Raw genomic sequence first — 21,114 nt, forward strand, 5'->3', positions numbered from 1 at the left:
CTTTAATGTTTATTGAATATTAATGCCGCCACTCTAATATTCCAGAGTTCCGCGGAACATTTTCATATTGCTTTGAGGCAGTTTCCATTCGAATTCCGTACTTTTTAATCACCCTAAATTGAGTTTTATACCCATGGCTTATTAATTTACTTTTCATACTGTTGTGTAGCAATTTATAAATGGCGGAAAGTCGTCCATCATCGACTGTAGGTAAAATGTATGTATTTACTCGACTTGCCACATATTTGTAGAAATCATCAATATACACAAGGGTTTATCAGGCCTGGTATTTTTCTTTCCGGGAGTTAGCAGAACAGTACTTACGAGTCACTCAAGCAACTTTACACATTTTCCCGAAACTTCAGATAATAATCGGCCATTTTAGGACCTGATTCACTGAATACATTCAAGTGTTCCTTAACGCCTCTTCATCATACATTTCTACAGTATACTAATATCCTTCAGAATATAGAACTATCTTACGAACTATTTCAAACATGTTGGGATAGAACGTGTTAACATAAATCATGGGTGTGACCAAGGATATTAAATAGTAGATATAGCTGACGTTCCCAAGAGGGTGACACAATTTGGAGTAATGTCAAAGTTTAGAAGGAATTCCGGACACTGATAGCATGCAACACCAAGACAGTACATAGAAGTGATTGAGATAAAACGCTTGTGTGTCAACACGCGAACTGAGATGAGAGGAGTTCTATGTTTTTATGCAACTTATTATCCAAAAGTAGAATTTATCATATGTTTTACCCCATGCGTTCATTTTTCATTCCCCTCTTCTCCGGTACCTCATCTTAGAGGGGCCATGAGCCCATCAGCGGACAATCCTTTCTCTTTGCTAGTGGCTTTACGTCGCACCGACACAGATAGGTCTTATGACGACGATGAGATAGGAAAGGCCTAGGATTTGGAAGGAAGTGTCCGTGGCCTTAACTAAGGTATAGCCTCAGCATTTGCCTGGTGTAAAAATGGGAAACCACGGAAAACCATCTTCAGAGCTGCCGACAGCGGGATTCGAACCCACTATCTCCCGGATGCAAGCTTACAGCCGCGCGCCCCTAACCGCACGCCAACTCATCCGGTAGCGGACAGTCCAAGGTAGTCACTGTCAGTTTAGGTAATACTTCATTTCGATACTTTAGGTGAACTGCCCGGCTGTGTAGTGTAGTGTAGTGTAGTGTGGTATGTTTAACATTCACCTTCTAAGGCTATAATGTCGAATTCCGATGCAGTCGAGTGGCGTTTAATAAAGCTGAAAGTCAGTAACCTACGGGCATATTAAGTAACACCTTTTCGTGGCAAACCAGTGAGTCCACAGATGCCATTTCTTACTGGTCAAAGTCATTCTTCAACCTGTCATAATCTACACAGCTCCCCTGCAAGTCCTGCAAAACACACAACATTCACTACACGTCTGTCACTCTGTCACCAACACATGGCTCCCCTGAATGTTCTGCTACACACATGACATTCACTATAGGTTTCCGTCAGCCTTCAGTTTGCCACTCTCCATACGATTCTGCTGCAGGTTCTGAAAAACTCTACACACAGTTCACTACAGGTCTACATCAGGCTTCAGCCTGCCACTCCCCATAGGGTTCTTCTGCAAGTTCGGCAGCACACACAAAGTTAATTACAGGTCTACGTCAACCTACAGCTTCTTCTCGAAGTTCTACAACACAAACAAAATTCACTTACAGATTTACGCAACTTACAGCTTGCCACTCTCCACACGGTTCTCCTGAAGTCCTGCAACGAACACATCGTTCACTACAGGTCTACGCTAACCTTCAGTTCTCCTTTATCCATATGTTTCCCCAACAAGTACTACCATACAATCCCTAATAAGGTATTAGTTTTGTAGATCCTTTAGTGTTTTATATCCAAAGAATTTCCTGCAGGTTCTACAACCTGTATAATACTCAGTGCTCGGTTACTAATCAGCGTTATGCTGTATACAGACTTCTCTTGTAACTGCCATGTTTGCCAGGCCCAGAGAGGCTTTTATTTTCACACAGGTCTTCCCCTTTACCTGGATTTATATTAATTCTTCGAAGGGTTGGACTTCTTCCTCCTTCCCCTCTGATTGGTGTTAAGAGTGGATGGTTATCTAGATTTACGTCCCTTTGAAAAAATAACCACCGCAATCATGAAGCTATGTTTCCGTATTTCCTTGTAGCCAGAACTTAAATATTAAAAACAACGGTAAAAGTATAATATATAATTTCGTGTGGCTATTTCTAGCCGAGTGCAGTCCTTGTAAGGCAGACCCTCCGATGAGGGTGGGCGGCATCTGCCATGTATTGGTAACTGCGTGTTATTGTGGTGGAGGATAGTGTTATGTGTGGTGTGTGAGTTGCAGGGATGTTGGGGACAGCACAAACACCCAGCCCCCGGGCCATTGGAATTAACCAATGAAGGTTAAAATCCCCGACCCGGCCGGGAATCGAAGCCGGGATCCTCTGAACCGAAGGCCAGTACGCTGACCATTCAACCAACGAGTCGGACAACGGTAAAAGTAATCAGTTCAAAACTATTCATAGGTTCACAAAACGACGTAAATTTGAACTTTCAGTACTGCAAAGGATTTGATCTATATGAATTATGAAGTTTGTTGTGTAGACATATATTTTTACAGGACACCTTAAGACTGATGTAGAAAATTTCCTCTTCACTAAAAATGAATTAGAATAAATATTCCATAGGTACACCGTAAAATTTTACATTCAATTCTAAACTTCACTTTCCAATACGTTCAACCTTTCTGCAATCTCTCATTCTAGGTAGGGTCTATCCTTTAAGTAGCACTTTATATCAAATACGAGAAAATAATTCTCCCCGACATTTAGTTCAATTTATTTTATTTTTATAACACCAACATTCTGCTTAATAATGCTCCATGCTTAACGGACTTGAACCCGCTTAATTTATATATTTTTTTACAATAACCTCGTGTATAAAATACTCTATCAATGATTATGAGTTTGTGGCACTTATGATGCTATCCAGTATTTGGTTCTCATTTTCAATGTCCCATACCCCTCGGCATTTAATGTTTGAAATTAGACATTTTGTCTTTACACAATAGGCTATGTAAAATGCTTTTGGATGAGGATATTGAAGACATCAGAAACACGAGTGGATCTTTCTATATCACTTTTGAAATTACTTCAAAAAATTAATTTTGAAATTTTATGATGATAATTTATATGAAATGTACGGAATTTATTGTTTATGGTACGACACTGTTCGACTCCATAGCTGAGTGATCGATGCATTCGGTTTTTGGAGCTCAGGGTTCGACTTCTGACCGGGTCGAGAGACTTCAATTATGAATAGTTAATTCCCTTTGTTCGGGGACTGGGTATCTCTGCTGTTTCTAACGTCCCTGTAACTCACATACTACACACAACACCTTGTTCTAGCTCATGAACGCGTAGTTTTTAAAAGGCAGACATCACCTACCCTCGTCGGATGATCTGCTTTACAAGGTCTTGTACCAGGCTCGCAATAGCCACATGAAATTATTATTATTATTATTATTATTATTATTATTATTATTATTATTATTATTACGGTATAATATGATACGGTTAATTAGTATTTAGTTTGACTCTGATCTAAAGAATAACACTAAGAAATCTCTTAGGGACAGCGAGGCATGTACTTGACTTACTTGACTTAATTTCTGTTGTTCCTTGTGGAACACTGGGCATCAACAAAGCATCTCTATCTGATCCTGTTGCCAGCCAACCTCTTCACCTCTCTCCAGGTCTTGCCTTCTTCCATTGCCTCCATGTGTACAGATCTTCGCCACGTTTGTTTGGGCCTTCCTCTCCTCCTTTTACCCTGCGGGTTCCAATCCAGTGCCTCTCTCTCAATGGCTTCATTCCCTTTCCTCAACCTATGCCCTATCCATTTCCATTTCCGCCGCTTTATCTGTATGGCCATCTCGATTTCACCCGTCCTTCTCCATAGTTCATGATTGGAGATTACTTCCGGCCAGTAGATGTTTAAAATCTTCCTTAAACAGCGGTTGACAAAGGTCTGCAACTTGGAGGTAATCACTTTAGTCACCTTCCAGGTCTCGGACCCATATAGTACAACAGCCTTGACATTACTTCGGAAAATGCGAAGTTTGGTCCTGATAGATATTTTGTTGTTCTTTCATACCGGATAGAGCCGAACAAAGGCACCATTTGCTTTTTGTATACGTTGAGAAACATCCTGTATCGAGGCATGTACTGGTATAAATAACATTGAAAAAGAACTGACTGGAAGATCAACTATCAACTTTGTTTAAGTTTGATAGGTCCATACGGATTAATATGACTCTTGTTTTAGTGGGAATCCTAACGAACATGAATACTGATGGAAGAAGAGAGAAGTTGTGGCTGTCAAACTTAACCCCTCAATATATGACTACTTTCCCGGTTACAGTATCCCTAAGTGATCCTAACAGAATGAGTATTACTTACCAGTAAGGTGAGCGCTCTCATGGCCAGCAGAAAGGCCGGCAGCTCTCCTAGTTGGTTGTGGGCGAGCAGGAGGGCGCTCAGTCGTGACAGGCGAGTCAGAGTTCCGGGCAGCTCGCGGAGGGAGTTCCTCTCCAGGCGGAGCTCCTGAAGACTGAGAGAAAGAACACATTCAACATGGAAATGAAGACAAGTATTATTCAACTATAAATTGGGGTTGTTTGCTCCATTTTAAGGACTTATAATGTACATTATAAAAAATGGATTGCAATCTAATCCAACTACTATCAAACTTATACAATGGACAATAGATCATTAAATAAACATACTGTGGACTTTTGGTTTTACAATTATTTGTTGATAGCTGGCATCAAGATGTACAAAGTTGTTCATGCTGGAGCGTTACTTTGCTCCATTCTTAAATCTAATTCAACCGCAAATGAAACGTGGAGCAAAATTGGAACTCCCAATTCAGATGTAAATGGTCACTCTGAAGAACTTGAAGAGGTGATAAATTATTCTTTAAAAACAAAATTGCACACGAATGTGTATTAAATTTCTTGATGTCATTCCCAATGTTTATTTACTTTTGATTCCATGATATCAAGATTCTTTTGAATAATGGAGGAAACGTTTGGTTTGGAAAAAAAGTACTCTGGAGTCCTTTAGTTGTCTTCTTGCACACAGTTAGTACATCTCCCTTGGCGACATTCACGGGATGAAAGATTGTAGCGACCAGTGGTTGTGTCAAGTGGGTACTTTTGGGTGGAATATCCTCCCATTGGCAACTTTGGAAGACCGAGACGCGTGGAAAAGTTATCAGCAATAATAACTAGTTTCTTAGGTGAATTTGAGTCTGTTTTACGACCAGATGCCCCTTCCCGACGCCAACCTTATATGGAGGAATATAATCACTGGGATCCGGATGTTAATGACCTAAAAATATTAGAATTATGCAAGCATTTATGAGCTAAAAATGTATTAAAATATGAGAAATATGACGTAAAGTGTTTTGGTTACATTTTCAAAATCTTCAAAATTTTGCCGCTGTTTAAATTAACATTATATTGAAAATGTGTTTGTAAAATATAGAACATTCAATAATAAAAAATAATTAATAATATTAATTTTATTATTATATTTTGAATTTATTTAATTACTCATTCCAAAGGTTGATGAGCGATCGGGGAGAATTACAATAGCAAATTACATACGTTTTGATTTTTTCAAATAGGAACGATCTTCTGTTTTCACGCAATATTGACTTTTAATGGGAAAAAGACGCTCAACATTGCAGGATGTAATTGAGCCATATTGGAATCATTAGAGTTCAATTGAGGTTCATCTCTCTGTCGGTTTCTACTCATCATCTGTCTCTTTTTATACAGCTTCCGTCCTAATTCACATAAATATATATTTCTAAGAAAGATAATGTAATGAATTACAGACAACAATTACAAGATATGAAAAATCCGTATATTAGACGACTGAAAGCAGCTGTGCGAAAATGGAATAAAAAGGTAAGATATGGCAAAAACACGAACATTCGCTGGGAATTATGGCCATGATATAAAAAAATTACCGGAAAATGACAAAAATGTTAAAAGAGTCAAATATGACTTATATGACCCGTGAAAATTGCGTAATTTTAGTCACCATATATAGAATCATGCTTAACTTGTATTTTCCATGGAAATAATTTAAAGAAAAAATATGACATGTCATATACATCCGGGCGCTAATAATCACTACTGCGTGTTTCTGTGGTGGTTGGTAGTGTAGTGCGTATAGACAATGCTATCCCAAACCAATAATTGAAACAGACTGCACAAAACCACCCCGAAGAGGAGTGATGATACCTCGGCCTCCTCTGTTCACTTTCAGACTGGCGCGAAGTATCTCCACAACAGGTGAAATTGTCGAACATAGTGAAATGTTCCGCTGTGAATACGTAATCAATGCGATTACAGAAGTGCGGACTGATAACGCTGATTTACAGCGGGTGACATGATGTTCACTGTTTCTAGTTCAGTTTTTCATGCTGACTTCAAATCTGAAACCCGTTTTGCTCTATCGCTTCAGCTTTTGAAAATGTTGACAAAGTTTAATTTTTCATAGAAATTATTTTCATTGTATTTCATACAAATCCAAATATTTTCATTTGCTTATTTTTTTAGTGTCAGTGATAGTGGTTATTGTGTAGTCAAGAAGTTGCATAAATTCACCAGATCCAATATGTGCTATTTGTTGCATTTGCACTAATCTTAGCTAAAGCCATGTTCATTAGTACTCCATGTGTCAATCAGAGCTCTAGTGAACTTCTGTCCGAGTTGGTTTCCTTGATGCAGTATTAAACATATGTAAATGGTTGATGTCGTACATGATATCTCAGGAATAGTGGGTGAGAGAGACAAATGTTTTCATATCCTAAATCATCATGTTTCATTTACCTTTTAACGCGTGTTTAACACCAGGATATCCGCCGAAAGCTTTTTGTTGATCAGTGTAATAAAAAATAATATTAAAGTAATGTATCGGCAACTACCCTGTTGTAATTTCCGTATGATAGTCATTGATGGCCAACGGCCGTAGCCGTGTTGAAACACCGGATCCCGTGAGAACTTCGAAGCAACATTGGGCGTGGTCAGGAGTTGGATGGGTTGCCACGCGCTGTTGGTGGGGGTAAGGGAATGGAGGAGCGGAAAGGAACTGGCCACCCTACCGCACGTAAACTCCGGCTCAGGAACACCTCTGCGGAGGTTCGGACCTGCCTTCGGGCAGAAACACCCTTACCTACCTACCTAGTCATTGATGATCAATTTTCTCGCAACAAGAAAAGCGCGAAAATTTGTATTTACATATATAATTCTTTCCAGCCTCACTATGACAGAGCTCTGAGGTCAAACTACACATGTTCTCTCGATTTATATATTGTCTATTTCTTAGAATTTACTTTACGTCGCACCGACACAGATAGGTCGTATGGGAACGATGGGATAGGAAAGGCCTAGGAGTGGTAAGGAAGCGGCCATGGCCTTAAATGAGGTACAGCCCCAGTATTTTCCTGGTGTGAAAATGGGAAAGCACGGAAAACCATCTTCAGGGCTGCCGACAGTGGGGTTCAAATCCACTATCTCCCGGATGCAAGCTCACAGCTGCGCTCCCATAACCACAGGGCCAACTTGCCCTGTCTCAATTTATCAGAAAAGAAGTAAAACAGTTTCCTTGCGGTTGCTTACTTGGCTGGAGCGATGTTACGCCTTAAAGAGCAAAGTAGCCCTTCTTTACGGTACTCTTCAACAGTTCTATCGAATACCATTTTGGACGCTGTACTTCACAAGGGCAGAGAAGTGAATTGAAGAATCACTCGAGACAGACTTAATGGATAGTAAACAATGGCGCAGGTTAAGTACTAGTTTATGGCTAAGTGATTATTATTATTATTATTATTATTATTATTATTATTATTATTATTATTATTATTATTATTATTATTATTATTATGCTGACGTAATTTAGTGACGCTCTAGTCAAGTAAAAGTTGGTGGAGAACCCAAAATAATGGTAATAGTGTCATTGATTTTACGTCCCACTAATTACTTTGACGGCTTTTGGAGACGCCGAGGTGCCTAGATATTGCCCAACAGGAATTATTTTACGTGTCGTAAATCTATCGACACGAGGCTAGACTACTTGAATACCTTAGTACTACAGGAATGAACAAGAATTGATCTCTACAACTTGGACTCAGAAGGTCAGCACTCTACCGCTTGAGGTACTTAACCCGACAAGAGCCTAAAATTAAAACAGAAAACAATCAAATAAACAATTATACCATTCACGATATGTTTATTTATTTATTTATTTAGCAGGGCGATTACAGTTCGAAGCATTTGTAACAATATTTACAGTATTGTTATTGTTTCTGTTCGTATTCTTCTTAAATAACATATTATTTAAACATCGAGTGCTTTTGTTTCTAACACTTCAGATACCGTACGATAATAACTGAAGAAAAAACTTCTGCTCCATTGGCTTCGTTTTCACGGTTTTGAAGCTCATTAGATTACATTACTGTAGCTGATACGTTCATCATCAGGCCCAGGTGCTTTTGTAAATAGTGCAAACGAAACGTGTCACTTAATGGTGCACCGGTCTGAGCTAGGATCGAACCGACCAACTTGGGCTCAGAAGGCTCTATCATCTGATCCACTCGTTTCTAGAACATTTCGTACCACTGACATTTCGTATCACCGGACATTTCGTACTACTTGACGGGCTGATTACCTGCGAAGTGTCAGCTAATGACTTTGACATATTTAAGAGAGGACATTCTGTACCAATTGAAAGAGTGGGAAATATTGCAAATTAAAAACGATACCGCAATGAATGTATTCATTTGTACACTGACTGACAGAGCAAATGCAACACCAAGAAGGAGTGGTCAGAACTTTATGCCAATTGTAGGGTAGACTGACGTCACTGAGGTATGCTCATGATGTGAAATGCGCCGCTGTGCTGCGCACGTAGCGAACGATAAATGGGACACGGCGTTGGCGAATGGCCCACTTCGTACCGTGATTTCTCAGCCGACAGTCATTGTAGAACGTGTTGTCGTGTGCCACAGGACACGTGTATAGCTAAGAATGCCAGGCCGCCATCAACGGAGGCATTTCCAGCAGACAGACGACTTTACGAGGGGTATGGTGATCGGGCTGAGAAGGGCAGGTTGGTCGCTTCGTCAAATCGCAGCCGATACCCATAGGGATGTGTCCACGGTGCAGCGCCTGTGGCGAAGATGGTTGGCGCAGGGACATGTGGCACGTGCGAGGGGTCCAGGCGCAGCCCGAGTGACGTCAGCACGCGAGGATCGGCGCATCCGCCGCCAAGCGGTGGCAGCCCCGCACGCCACGTCAACCGCCATTCTTCAGCATGTGCAAGACACCCTGGCTGTTCCAATATCGACCAGAACAATTTCCCGTCGATTGGTTGAAGGAGGCCTGCACTCCCGGCGTGCGCTCAGAAGACTACCATTGACTCCACAGCATAGACGTGCACGCCTGGCATGGTGCCGGGCTAGAGCGACTTGGATGAGGGAATGGCGGAACGTCGTGTTCTCCGATGAGTCACGCTTCTGTTCTGTCAGTGATAGTCACCACAGACGAGTGTGGCGTCGGCGTGGAGAAAGGTCAAATCCGGCAGTAACTGTGGAGCGCCCTACCGCTAGACAACGCGGCATCATGGTTTGGGGCGCTATTGCGTATGATTCCACGTCACCTCTAGTGCGTATTCAAGGCACGTTAAATGCCCACCGCTACGTGCAGCATGTGCTGCGGCCGGTGGCACTCCTGTACCTTCAGGGGCTGCCCAATGCTCTGTTTCAGCAGGATAATACCCGCCCACACACTGCTCGCATCTCCCAACAGGCTCTACGAGGTGTACAGATGCTTCCGTGGCCAGCGTACTCTCCGGATCTCTCACCAATCGAACACGTGTGGGATCTCATTGGACGCCGTTTGCAAACTCTGCCCCAGCCTCGTACGGACGACCAACTGTGGCAAATGGTTGACAGAGAATGGAGAACCATCCCTCAGGACACCATCCGCACTCTTATTGACTCTGTACCTCGACGTGTTTCTGCGTGCATCGCCGCTCGCGGTGGTCCTACATCCTACTGAGTCGATGCCGTGCGCATTGTGTAACCTGCATATCGGTTTGAAATAAACATCAATTATTCGTCCGTGCCGTCTCTGTTTTTTCCCCAACTTTCATCCCTTTCGAACCACTCCTCCTTAGTGTTGCATTGTCACTGTCAGTCAGTGTATATCCATTGTCCACTACCGGCGCTGAAGCCTCCGCAGGGTTTGACCACTACTCATCTGATTGGCACACGTGTTAATTCTTATGTCGTATTCGTCATTCGCGGGGACCTAGCTACTTCTACCTTTCAGTACTTTCCTGTTTTCGTGTCTTCTTCAAGCTCATATCGGCCAGTTCGTCAGAATCTTTTATTTTACTTACCTGATACGGAAAAAATGCACTAGTTTATAAATATTTACTATAATAGTAATATTATTCATCTTTATGACCGTCAGGCATATAGTGCCCGAACACGACGTATATTTCTGATGTATTGTTTTGTTTCAGGATTTATACTTCAAAAATCAACTTTCTTATGATAATAATATAGAATAATATAGAAGCAAATATTGTATATTATTTTGGATTGATTTCTAAAGTGTGTCTGTCAGGCTCATTGCGCCCACTGGCGTGGAAATGGAATTCCAATTTGACATCATGTGGTACGGATTGCCTGGCGTAAATATTTGGGGATTGCGGGAAAACCGTTCGCACGTAGTTAACGACCTAGGTGGTACGAAATGTCCTCAAAAATCAAGTGGTACGGAATGTCCGTGGTACGAAATGTCCGGACACCGATTCACTCAGCTCGGCAATAGTATCCCAACGAGATGAGTTATTACGAAATAGTGAGCTCGTGAGGAGAGAGTGGGAGATGAAGGAGTAGGCAGCATGAAGATGAGCCCCAGATAAGTGGTCGACAGGAAGCTTTCCTCTGTCCTAACATGACGTAATTAGAACTCCTTGCTCATTGTTAGCGTTATGAAACCAGTCAGGAGCATGACTAAAGGGTTTCAAATTGTCGCAACAACTCCTACCTCACACAATGGTCAAAAATATACATAGATAATAGAGACTAGCAGCTGTCTATCCGTCGGTGACGGGTTAGTTTTTGTAATTACAGTAGAAATGCCGTCTAGTGGGGATAAGTGGCAGCAGAAGAGACAGAGCACATATCAAGTAACAACAATAGTCCTTATAATGTTAATAAGTCTTATGGGCTTAGGTCATTGTAGGCTACCACATTCTCTTTCCTTCCGGCTCGGCGAATTAGGACACTCAAGTCCTAGGCTTCCAATAACCCCCACCCCCTTGCTGCTCACTTTTATAGTACCCTATTCTCTCGTCTTTCGAGTGATCATTCCTTCATTTTTCTTCTCATTTCAATCATTATCTTCATTAACTTTCTAATCAATAGTGTCTAATGAACACACACGATTTTTCAGCCTATACAAACAATACGATAACCACCACTATTATTATTGTCAGTTTGTTTGCTAACATGCCGACGGAACACTTCTATATCAGCCAGGATTTTTCTTTTTTTACCAGGCGAGTTGGCCGTTAGGTTAGGGTTGCGCAGCTGTGAGCTTGCATTCGGGAGATATTGGGTTCGAACCCCACTGTCGGCAACCCTGAAGATGATTTTCCGTGGTTTCCCATTTTCACACCAGGAAAATGCTGGGGCTGTACCTTAATTAAGGCCACGGCAGCTTCCTTCCCACTCCTAGGCATTTCCTGTCCCATCGTCGTCATAAGACCTATCTGCGTCGGTGCGACGTAAAGCAAATAGCTTTTTCTTGTTTTGTTAATGTTTCAACGTCGCACTAACACACAGAATGTTTTCGGTGACGGAAGGATGGGAAAAAGCTAGGAGAGGTGGCGGTCGTAGCCTTAATTAAGGTACAAGGTGTTAACGAATTAGCGATAGTTCAAACTTAAGTCTGTAAGCACCTCAACCGTTCGGCAAGGAATTGGGAGGCTCTTCAGATGTCCCAAACTGAGCAGATCTGTCTTCACGACACGAGCAATTAATGTTTAATTTAACAACCCACTGCCAATTAAGATACATCCCCAGCATTTGGCTGGTGTGAAATTGAGAAACTACGAAAAACCACCTGCAGGGCTGCCGACGGGGGGATTCGAACCTACTGTTTCACGAATACAAGCTCACAGTTACGCTCGCTATCAGCGATGTTTACCGTTGATGGAATAGACAATAAATTCATGAATATATGAGACGTTCCCGACCAGAAGGACGAATTCAACAAATGCACGTTTCGAGGAAAATGCCATTACACTTTGTTTTACCAAGGGCGAACTCGACATCTTATTCTTTCTTTGTGATTTAATTCAGACGTACATATGGTAATAAAACAAAACATAGGCTATATCACATTATTAATTTATTACAATCGAAACGTGACATCAATGAATTATTATTATTAGTATTATTATTATTATTATTATTATTATTATTATTATTATTATTAATAATAATAATAATAATAATAATAATAATAATGTTATTTGCTTTACGTCCCACCATCTACTTTTAAGGTTTTTGGAGACGCCGAGGTGCTGGAATTTAGTCCCGCAGGAGTTCTTTTACGTGCCAGTAAAATCTACCGACTCGAGGCTGACATATTTGAGCACCTTCAAATACCACCGGACTGAGCCAGGGTAGAACCTGCCAAGTTAGGGTCAGAAGGCCAGCGCCTCAACCGTCTGAGTCACTCAGCCTGGCATTATTATTATTATTATTATTATTATTATTATTATTATTATTATTATTATTACAAAGAAATGCGTTCAATCGAACTCAGTTGACATATTCAACAAAATTATCACCTTCATCAGACTCGACGTCATTTGTGATGGCTGAACGGTTTGATTGAACTTGGAGTATCTGGTAAAAATATTGGTTCCATGGCACAGGTACGTAAGGTAGCAAATCTCTTATATCGTTTAACTTAGCCGGTGGACACATCGATGGCTGAAAATGAAAAGGGTTAACACTAAAAAAGAAAAAGAAAATTAATTTGAGATTTTACCATCAATGTATAGCTTATTTCGCCCTCCAAAACCTCTGAAAGTTTTAAACACCAGATTTAATGTATTAATGCTCGGAAGAACTTCTAACGGTTTTCAATGCTCTGACTTTAGTCGCTTTCCTTAATTTATTCGAAAGCGTTATATTTTGAATTGTAGAAGGGTAAGCAACCCGTGCTGCAGGGACGGTTTTTAATATTGTTTTCACTATGATGCGCCCGACGGAGATGGTTGTAGACTGAACATAAAAACGTCATCTCCATACAGACGTTCATAAGGGGCCCTCGTAGATCGGAAGGCAAAGGCTCTGTGTGAGACTGAGAGGTTGTCTCTATGTCTGGGCACCTTTGCCCACTGAAAATAATGTTAATCATTTCAGGAGTAGGCTGAGTGAACCTCAGAGCCATATCTCTCCGGAAGGAAAAGCCTCGTTCTTAAATTTTTCGACTTCTTGAGTTTAAATCGAATCCACACTATTGAGAGTGAACAGAGAATGGCCTCGGTTAGGCTTAACATACTCAACAAAATTTTTAAAACACTAATCAAATCAAATAAAAGAACAAATGCATCAACATGAGGCCTCGAGTTTTAAGAAATATACAGCCATTGGAAGCTTGTCCGACTCATTGGCTGAATGTTCAGCGTCGAGGCCTTCGGTTCAGAGGGTTCTGGGTTCGATTCCCGATTTCAATCGCCTCTGATTAATTCTTCTGTCCCGGGGACTGGGTGTTTATGCTTGTCCCAATACTTCCCTCTTCATATTCAGACCACACACTACACTACTAACCACAACAGAAACACGCAATAGTGATTACATCCCTCCATATATGGTTGGCGTCAGGAAGGGCATCTGGCCGTAAAACAAGGCCAAATCCACATGTGCTATACAGTTCGCACTCCCGACCCCACAGGCGTGGGAAAAAAGTAGTAGAGAAAGAAATAAAGACAGCCGTTGGAAGCTTGACAATGACTGTAAATATCAATGAATGAGTTCTCTGAGTAGTTGAGATTACCAAGGACATAGCTGCAACGAAATGAGGCAGTCAGAAATTTGCGACGCCAAAAATCGTGCAAACGAAGAATGGAGATAGCAAAGTGTTTGTCTCGCAGTGAATCACGTACTGGGCCTTGAAAGTATTATGTATGTGAGGCTGGTTAGTTGATCTCTATCAAACATAACCTGATCTTCCTTAAAAATAGTATCTCTCTTCGTGGTATGGGATGGTTCGTGCTGTGGATTGCTGTTTTTACGCCCTAGTTCGTGAATGATGGGTTGTTACGTCATGGGGTTGGGGTACATACACCTATCAGACCTATCATCAATCGTAGAGACAGTCCCACTTATAAGGTTACTCAGTTCATTCAAAGATTTTTGAAACAATACTATTTTTTCACAGTCAAAACAATTAGAAACTCCACTGAATTCTGCAATAAAACTAAAAATCTATATTCGTAATCCAACTATTATTTCCATTTTTACGATATCACGAATATGTATTCTAATGTTCTAATCACCAGTAATCTTAATGAAATATAGTAAACAAAGTAAGTTGGTGGTAGTGATTTTTGTTTTACGAGGAAGTACATAAACTTAGTAAACTCGAAATGAATAGTTTTCTAAATTTACGTGCTGAATTTTGTTCTAGAAAATATGTTTTACCTTCAACAATACAATTTAAAAACGAATTCACCGGCATCAGCTATTTTAGCAGACATTTATTTAGACAATTTAGAAAATACTGAAATAATTAACAATCGCAGAGCTATTATTTTTGGACGAGATATGTCGACGACATTATCGCTATCGTACCAAGTTGCTTCTTCTTCTCTTCTTTCCCTACCGCTTTTCCCACACATGTGGGGTCACGGGTGTAACTGCACAGCACGTATAGATTTGGCCCTGTTTACGGCCGGATGCCCTTACTGACTCAACCCTATTTGGAGGGATGTGATCACTATTGCGTGTTTCTATGGTGGTTGGTAGTGTGGTATGTAGTCTGAATATGAAGAGGATATCGTGCAAATTCACTAATCGTGACATTTTACTTCTACTTAAATTCTATAGATCCCTATATTAAATTTACTTTAGAATCCGAGACTATTATATATCCCTCAATTATCTCGATCTCACGATTACTGCGAACAATAACCATTTCATTTATGATACATTCGGGAAACCAACTTCAGTTTCAAATTTAATAAGACAGGGTTCACATACAAATCCATGTACCCACAAAAGAGCCTTCTTTTACAGTATGATTTATAGAGCTTTATATATACCTCTACCAACTGTTTTTATAAAAAAATAATACCGGTAATATTTACAACATCGCCCTTATGAACGGCTACAATAGAAATTTTGTCAACAGAATACTTAATAAAGTAGAAAACAAAACCATCCACTAAATTAATCAGAGATTCAAAAGATAAAAGAACATTCTTATATTTACTTACAACATTATTTTTCAAGTAACTAATATCTTTAAAAAGTTATCTTCAACATAGCTTTCAAAACTAATAATACCAATCCTAAATTATTTTTCAACACCCACACCATCAATAATAATGATGAACATTCTGATTCTGGTATTGACACACTCAAATGCACACATTGTAACTCTAGCTATATAGGTTAAAAAGAAAGGAACGTTCATACGTTATTAAGAACACATAAACGGCATAAAACACAATAGATTTTTGGCCATGAAGGAACATATGAAAAGTTTTTCTCACAATTTTACTTCTAACAATCAAGATTTAACTATCCACCATAAAATTCAAAAAGGTACTTTAATGAACATTTGCGAAAACATTCACATTCTGTTAGATCAAAAATATAATTCTAGCATTAATCTAAATGGAATTTCTGAACAAACCAATAACTTATCCTTTTTGGAGGAATATTTAAGATACTTAAAACACACAAAAAAGTCAGTGATCGTATTACTTCATAGAACAAGATCCCTCCTATTTCACTCCTCCCCTCCCGCTCACTTCTTAAATCATTTCACTCCAGGAACACATTTGCTTAGCAGTCCTGCATTTGCTATTAAACTTCAAAAGACCACATGAAAGGCATGTTTCCCTTTTTAAAGGATATCAAATTTAACATATCATTGGAATCATCCACTTTATTGTATATTTACTTTGTTTATTCAAATAATATTTAAGTTCATTAATGATAGAAGAATTCTCAGAATATATATGTTTCCATTAGAACAACTCAACAATTGCTTAAAATAAACATATTATTTAATTAGCTGAATAAGGTCTCACAGTCTGAAACATATTCTAATATTATGTATTTATATTTTGCTAAGTAATGAATGGTGTAAATATAAAAGATATGAAAGGAATAATTATTTTATTAGTTAATGTGGAACAAACATGATATTCATTAATTGTAAACAAATGGTTATAAATATGCCTTGCAATAAAATGTGTGATGCGATGTTACCTAGCAAACGTGCAGGCTGTGATGTAGAGTTTTGATAGATGGCCATTATTAAATATTTTATTAACATATTCATTAACTGCATGCTCCGTTACAATTTAAGTAATACTACGTGCTTAAGTATTCTTTTGTAGTCGTGATTACATTTTCTATTAATTATGTTACCTATATCTACATGTTTGATCTTAATGTGTCTAGCCTAGAAACATCATGTTACAGGTTTTTTCAATGAAAGTGTTCTTTCTTGACATAACTATGCCCTACGTCAGGTCATCAAAATTGATACACTTCACGAACAGTTTAAAGAACTTTAAGTATTTACCTATAAGTTCATTCTTGCTTGTAGACCAGTGGCCTCCTCATTTGATTACATTTGTCTTTAGTTTTATCCTTTCGTGTTTTAATAATTCACACTCATATAGGATGTGGTCCACACTTTGCGTTTCTTCGCCACACCGACACGTCGCATGCTCTTGCATTTTAAATCTATGCAGATAGGTCCCTATTTTTCCATATCCTGTCATTATAACCGTCATATTGTGGCTTAATATAATTTTTGAGTCAAGTCTCGCTTTAACACTTGGGAAATATGCTTTCGTTATTGATCCATTGGAAGTTTCTCTCCACTCTTCTTCCCACAATCGTAAACTTCTCTCACGCAATACTTTTTTACTGCGCCATCAGGAATTTGATTGAAAGTCACTTCTAGGTCTGTCCTGCTGGCTGCTTGTTTCGCCAATTGATCAGCAGTTTCGTTGCCTTCTGTGCCGACATGAACCTTAACCCATGAGAAGTGTATTTCCCAGTTTTGTAGTTGTAGGTCTCTCATCTTCCTTCTGATCTCTTCTACGAGATTGGTGCTTTTTCCATTGTTTTTGAGTAGGTCCAGGGTTCTTTTACTATCAGTGTAATTTCTTATAATTTCTCCAGTGCCTTCAATATTGAGTATTGTTCTGCTTGATTATTCGAACAGGTATTGTGTAATTTGAATTGGTATTGTTGAGGAGGTTCATAGTGACTGTACAGAATTATTCCAGATCCAACTCCAGCCTCACTTTTGCATCCATCTGTATAGATTTGGAATGGGTAGTGTTTGTTAACCATTTTGTCCTGTATTTTAACCGTTTGAGCCGGGTGAGACCATTGTTTATAACACATCCTGGAATCAAGTTTCAGAGTCTCTTTTCCCACTACCATTTCTCCAGTCCGTTTTGTTATGTCATAGTGCCTGGCAATTTCTCCAAATTCTATCACGATGGGAGTTAATCCGGTTATGATACATAGTGCCTCATGTGTTGTTGTACGGTAGGCCTTATCTATTTTCATGTTTATTAGTCGTTGCACTCTTCTTAATTTCGTTGCATTATACGACTTGGTTGTTGATTGTATCCATATTGTATTCCGTAAGACAGGATAGGTAGAATAGCTCCTTTATATATAATCTTCATAACATCAGGGCGAAGTCCCCAATTTATTTTGGCAGACTTTGAGAGAGCATGAATAAGTTTCGAGCACTTATCAATCAGTTACATATTTTATGTGCTGATCGAACTTAAATCTGTTGTCTATAATGACTCCAAGATATTTTATGCAGTTTACTTCTTTCAATGTCTCGTTGTTTAAATATATTTGCAAATTCTGCCTTACGCCGGATCTCTTGCGTGTTATTATCATTGTTTGAGATTTCTGCTCATTAAACACAACTTTGTTTTTTCTAGCCCAAGTCGATATTTTACTTAGTTCTATGTTTGCATTATTTTCTATCTCCAGTTTTCTCTTTCATTTGACTATGATGAGCACATCATCTGCAAATGCAATCACCTTCGTGCAGTCCTTGTAGTTCAGATTTAAAATATCCACGGCCCGTGCAGCTCTCAAGGTATTGTTGCTAGGTAACATCGCATCACACATTTTGTTACATGACACTATTTCGCTTCACAAATTTTCAGATGACCTCCACATCCAAGATATTATGTCAAAATTCAGAATCCATTCGATTCACAATGCCTGTACCACGAACGGTTTCCTGACAGAAGACTATCAATACGTTCCGAAATCTAGAGCGATTATTACGGACAACTGGGATACTTGGAAGGGTATCTCCTGTCGGAGATGCTCCTGTAAACGTCTGGTCCAAAGACCTTGCGCTCGACGCTGCTTGGAATAGTCCTCATATTACACTGGCGGAAACACCAAAAAGGGGCTCTGCTAGATTAACGAACGTTGGTAAGCTTGTTTATACATCTGAAAGATGGCGCTGATTCAAATTTCTCGCAAATCGCATTGGCGTAGCGCATCAGGTTTGCTTTAAATACGGGTTGTACTGTGCGAGAGCGTTAGTTACCTGTGAAATTGAACGGAGTGACTGTGACTGGGCCCAGAACTCCTTTACGACCACGGAGATGCCAGTATCAACAGCTCACTGCGGTTGAAGGACGCTGTATAATAGGGCTACGTGAAGGTGGCTTATCCTTCCGCACTATTGCAGAGCGACTTGGCAGGAATGTCTCCAATATGCACGCATGCTGTTCGGTCCCGCGATGTAGGGAGCAACGCGACCGCCTGTCACCCGGAGGCCCCGGGTTCGATTCCCGGCCGGGTCAGGGCTTTTTAATTGTAAATGATTAACATCCCTGGCCTGGGGACTAGGTGTTTGTGTCGTCCTTAATGTTCCTTTCCTCACATTCAACATTTTACACTTCGCTATTTCCAAATACACGCAGGTTCACAACATATGGTGCAAAGTTGGGGCAAAGGATCTTCTTAGATCGACGCCCCGAATAAATAGCATTTAAGAAAAATAAAAAATATAATGCATGCGTGCTGGCAGCAGTGGACACGAGTAGGTACGCTCACAAGAAAACCTGTCTCCGGACGTACCCGTGGCACCACCGAGAGGGAGGATTGCCGTATTCGGCGTATGGCTGTGGCGCAGGGGACTGCGACTGCCACAGCAATTCGAGCGGCAGTTGGCACCCAGTGACGCAACGAGCTGTTCGAGATCGGTTACTCGAAGGACAGTTCGGAGCCAGACGCCTTGCGACGTGCATTCCACGTACCCCAAACCACCGCCATATGCAACTTCAGTGGTATCAAGCGAGAGCTCATTGGAGGATGGAGTGGAGGTCCGTTGTGTCTTCCGATGAAAGCCGGTTATGCCTTGGTGCCAGTGATGGCCGTATGTTGGTTGTTGGTTGTGCGCTTGTATTCCACCTGTCTACAGTGTCGACACACTGGTCCTACACCGGTAATTATGGTCTGGGGAGCAATTTCCTGTGAGAGCAGGAGCACTCTCATGATTATCCTACGCACCCTGACTTCAGATGTGTACGTCCGTCTGGTGGTTCGACCTGTTGTGCTACCATTCATGAATAGCATTCCCGGAGGGGTATTTTCCAACAGGATAATGCACGCACCCCATGCCACTGCTCTAACCCAACGTGCTCTACCGAGTGGCGACATGTTGCCTTGACCTGCTCGATTAACAGACCTGTCCCCAATCGAGCACGTATGGGACATCACTGGACGACAACTCCAGCGTCATTAACAACCGGCATTAACCGTACCTCAATTGACCGAACAAGTGCAACAGGCATGGAACTCCATCCCACAAGCTGACATCCGGCACCTGTACGACACAATGCATGCACGTTTGCATGCCTGCATTCAACAGTCAGGCGATTACACCGGTTATTAATGGACCAGCATGACACTTTTGCGATGGCTTTTCGCTCGCGGATGTTAAACCTGTGGTCTTGTACCTTTAAGCAATTAAGTATATTACATCGACAAATATACTGCCAAAATTTTCGTATTCTACATTCCTTATTTCACGGTGTTTAGATTTTCTTCCGCCAGTGTAGTACACGGACACTTGCGCGACAGACGAACGGGGACATCAGCCAGTCGTTTGTTATCTGAATATTGCATATTAATACATTTCACCCTCACCACCTGCAGTTACGCAAGCAGCTCCTCGGACGTGATGCTTGGGTAAGATTTTTTTCAATGGCCATTACGCACTGTGACTAATAATGCAGCCTTTTGGTCAAGAGTCCTGTTTTCAGTTGAATCATGATTCCACAATCATGGCTCTCTGAATTGGCACATTATAAACTATTGGAGCGCGGAGAATTCCCATTGAGTAAGACAAGACGCATTTCAAGTGCAGTGGGGAGTAAATGTTTTGTGTCAGATCTTGGGCGACTACCTAATCGGACCATATTTCTTCGACGGCCGTCTGACGGGTCACGCTACCTACATTTTCTTCCAAATGAACTTCTACATTTGCTGGAGAACTTTCCACTGCTCGACCGATTACGAAGGTAGTTTCAACAGGATCAGTAGGCGTCCAGAACCATCTTCATATTTCATATCCTGACGAATGGATAGGAAGGGCGGGTGACGTACCTAGTTCCTGGCCCACTAGATCGCCCTATCTTATGTCACTTGACTTCTGTCTGTGGGATCACTTAA

General features: G+C 40.6%; 1 protein-coding gene across 1 annotated transcript in view; it reads right to left on the minus strand.

Moving 5' to 3' along the window:
- Nucleotides 1–21,114, minus strand: part of Phlpp (PH domain leucine-rich repeat protein phosphatase) — a 317,236-nt gene that overhangs the window by 91,179 nt on the left and 204,943 nt on the right. The window contains exon 7 of the mRNA XM_068228737.1: nt 4,497–4,647. Coding sequence (XP_068084838.1) covers nt 4,497–4,647 — 151 coding nt within the window. The remainder of the gene's footprint in view (nt 1–4,496; nt 4,648–21,114) is intronic.

The sequence above is a fragment of the Anabrus simplex genome, chromosome 7 (assembly GCF_040414725.1).
Source record: "Anabrus simplex isolate iqAnaSimp1 chromosome 7, ASM4041472v1, whole genome shotgun sequence".
NCBI lineage: Eukaryota > Metazoa > Arthropoda > Insecta > Orthoptera > Tettigoniidae > Anabrus > Anabrus simplex.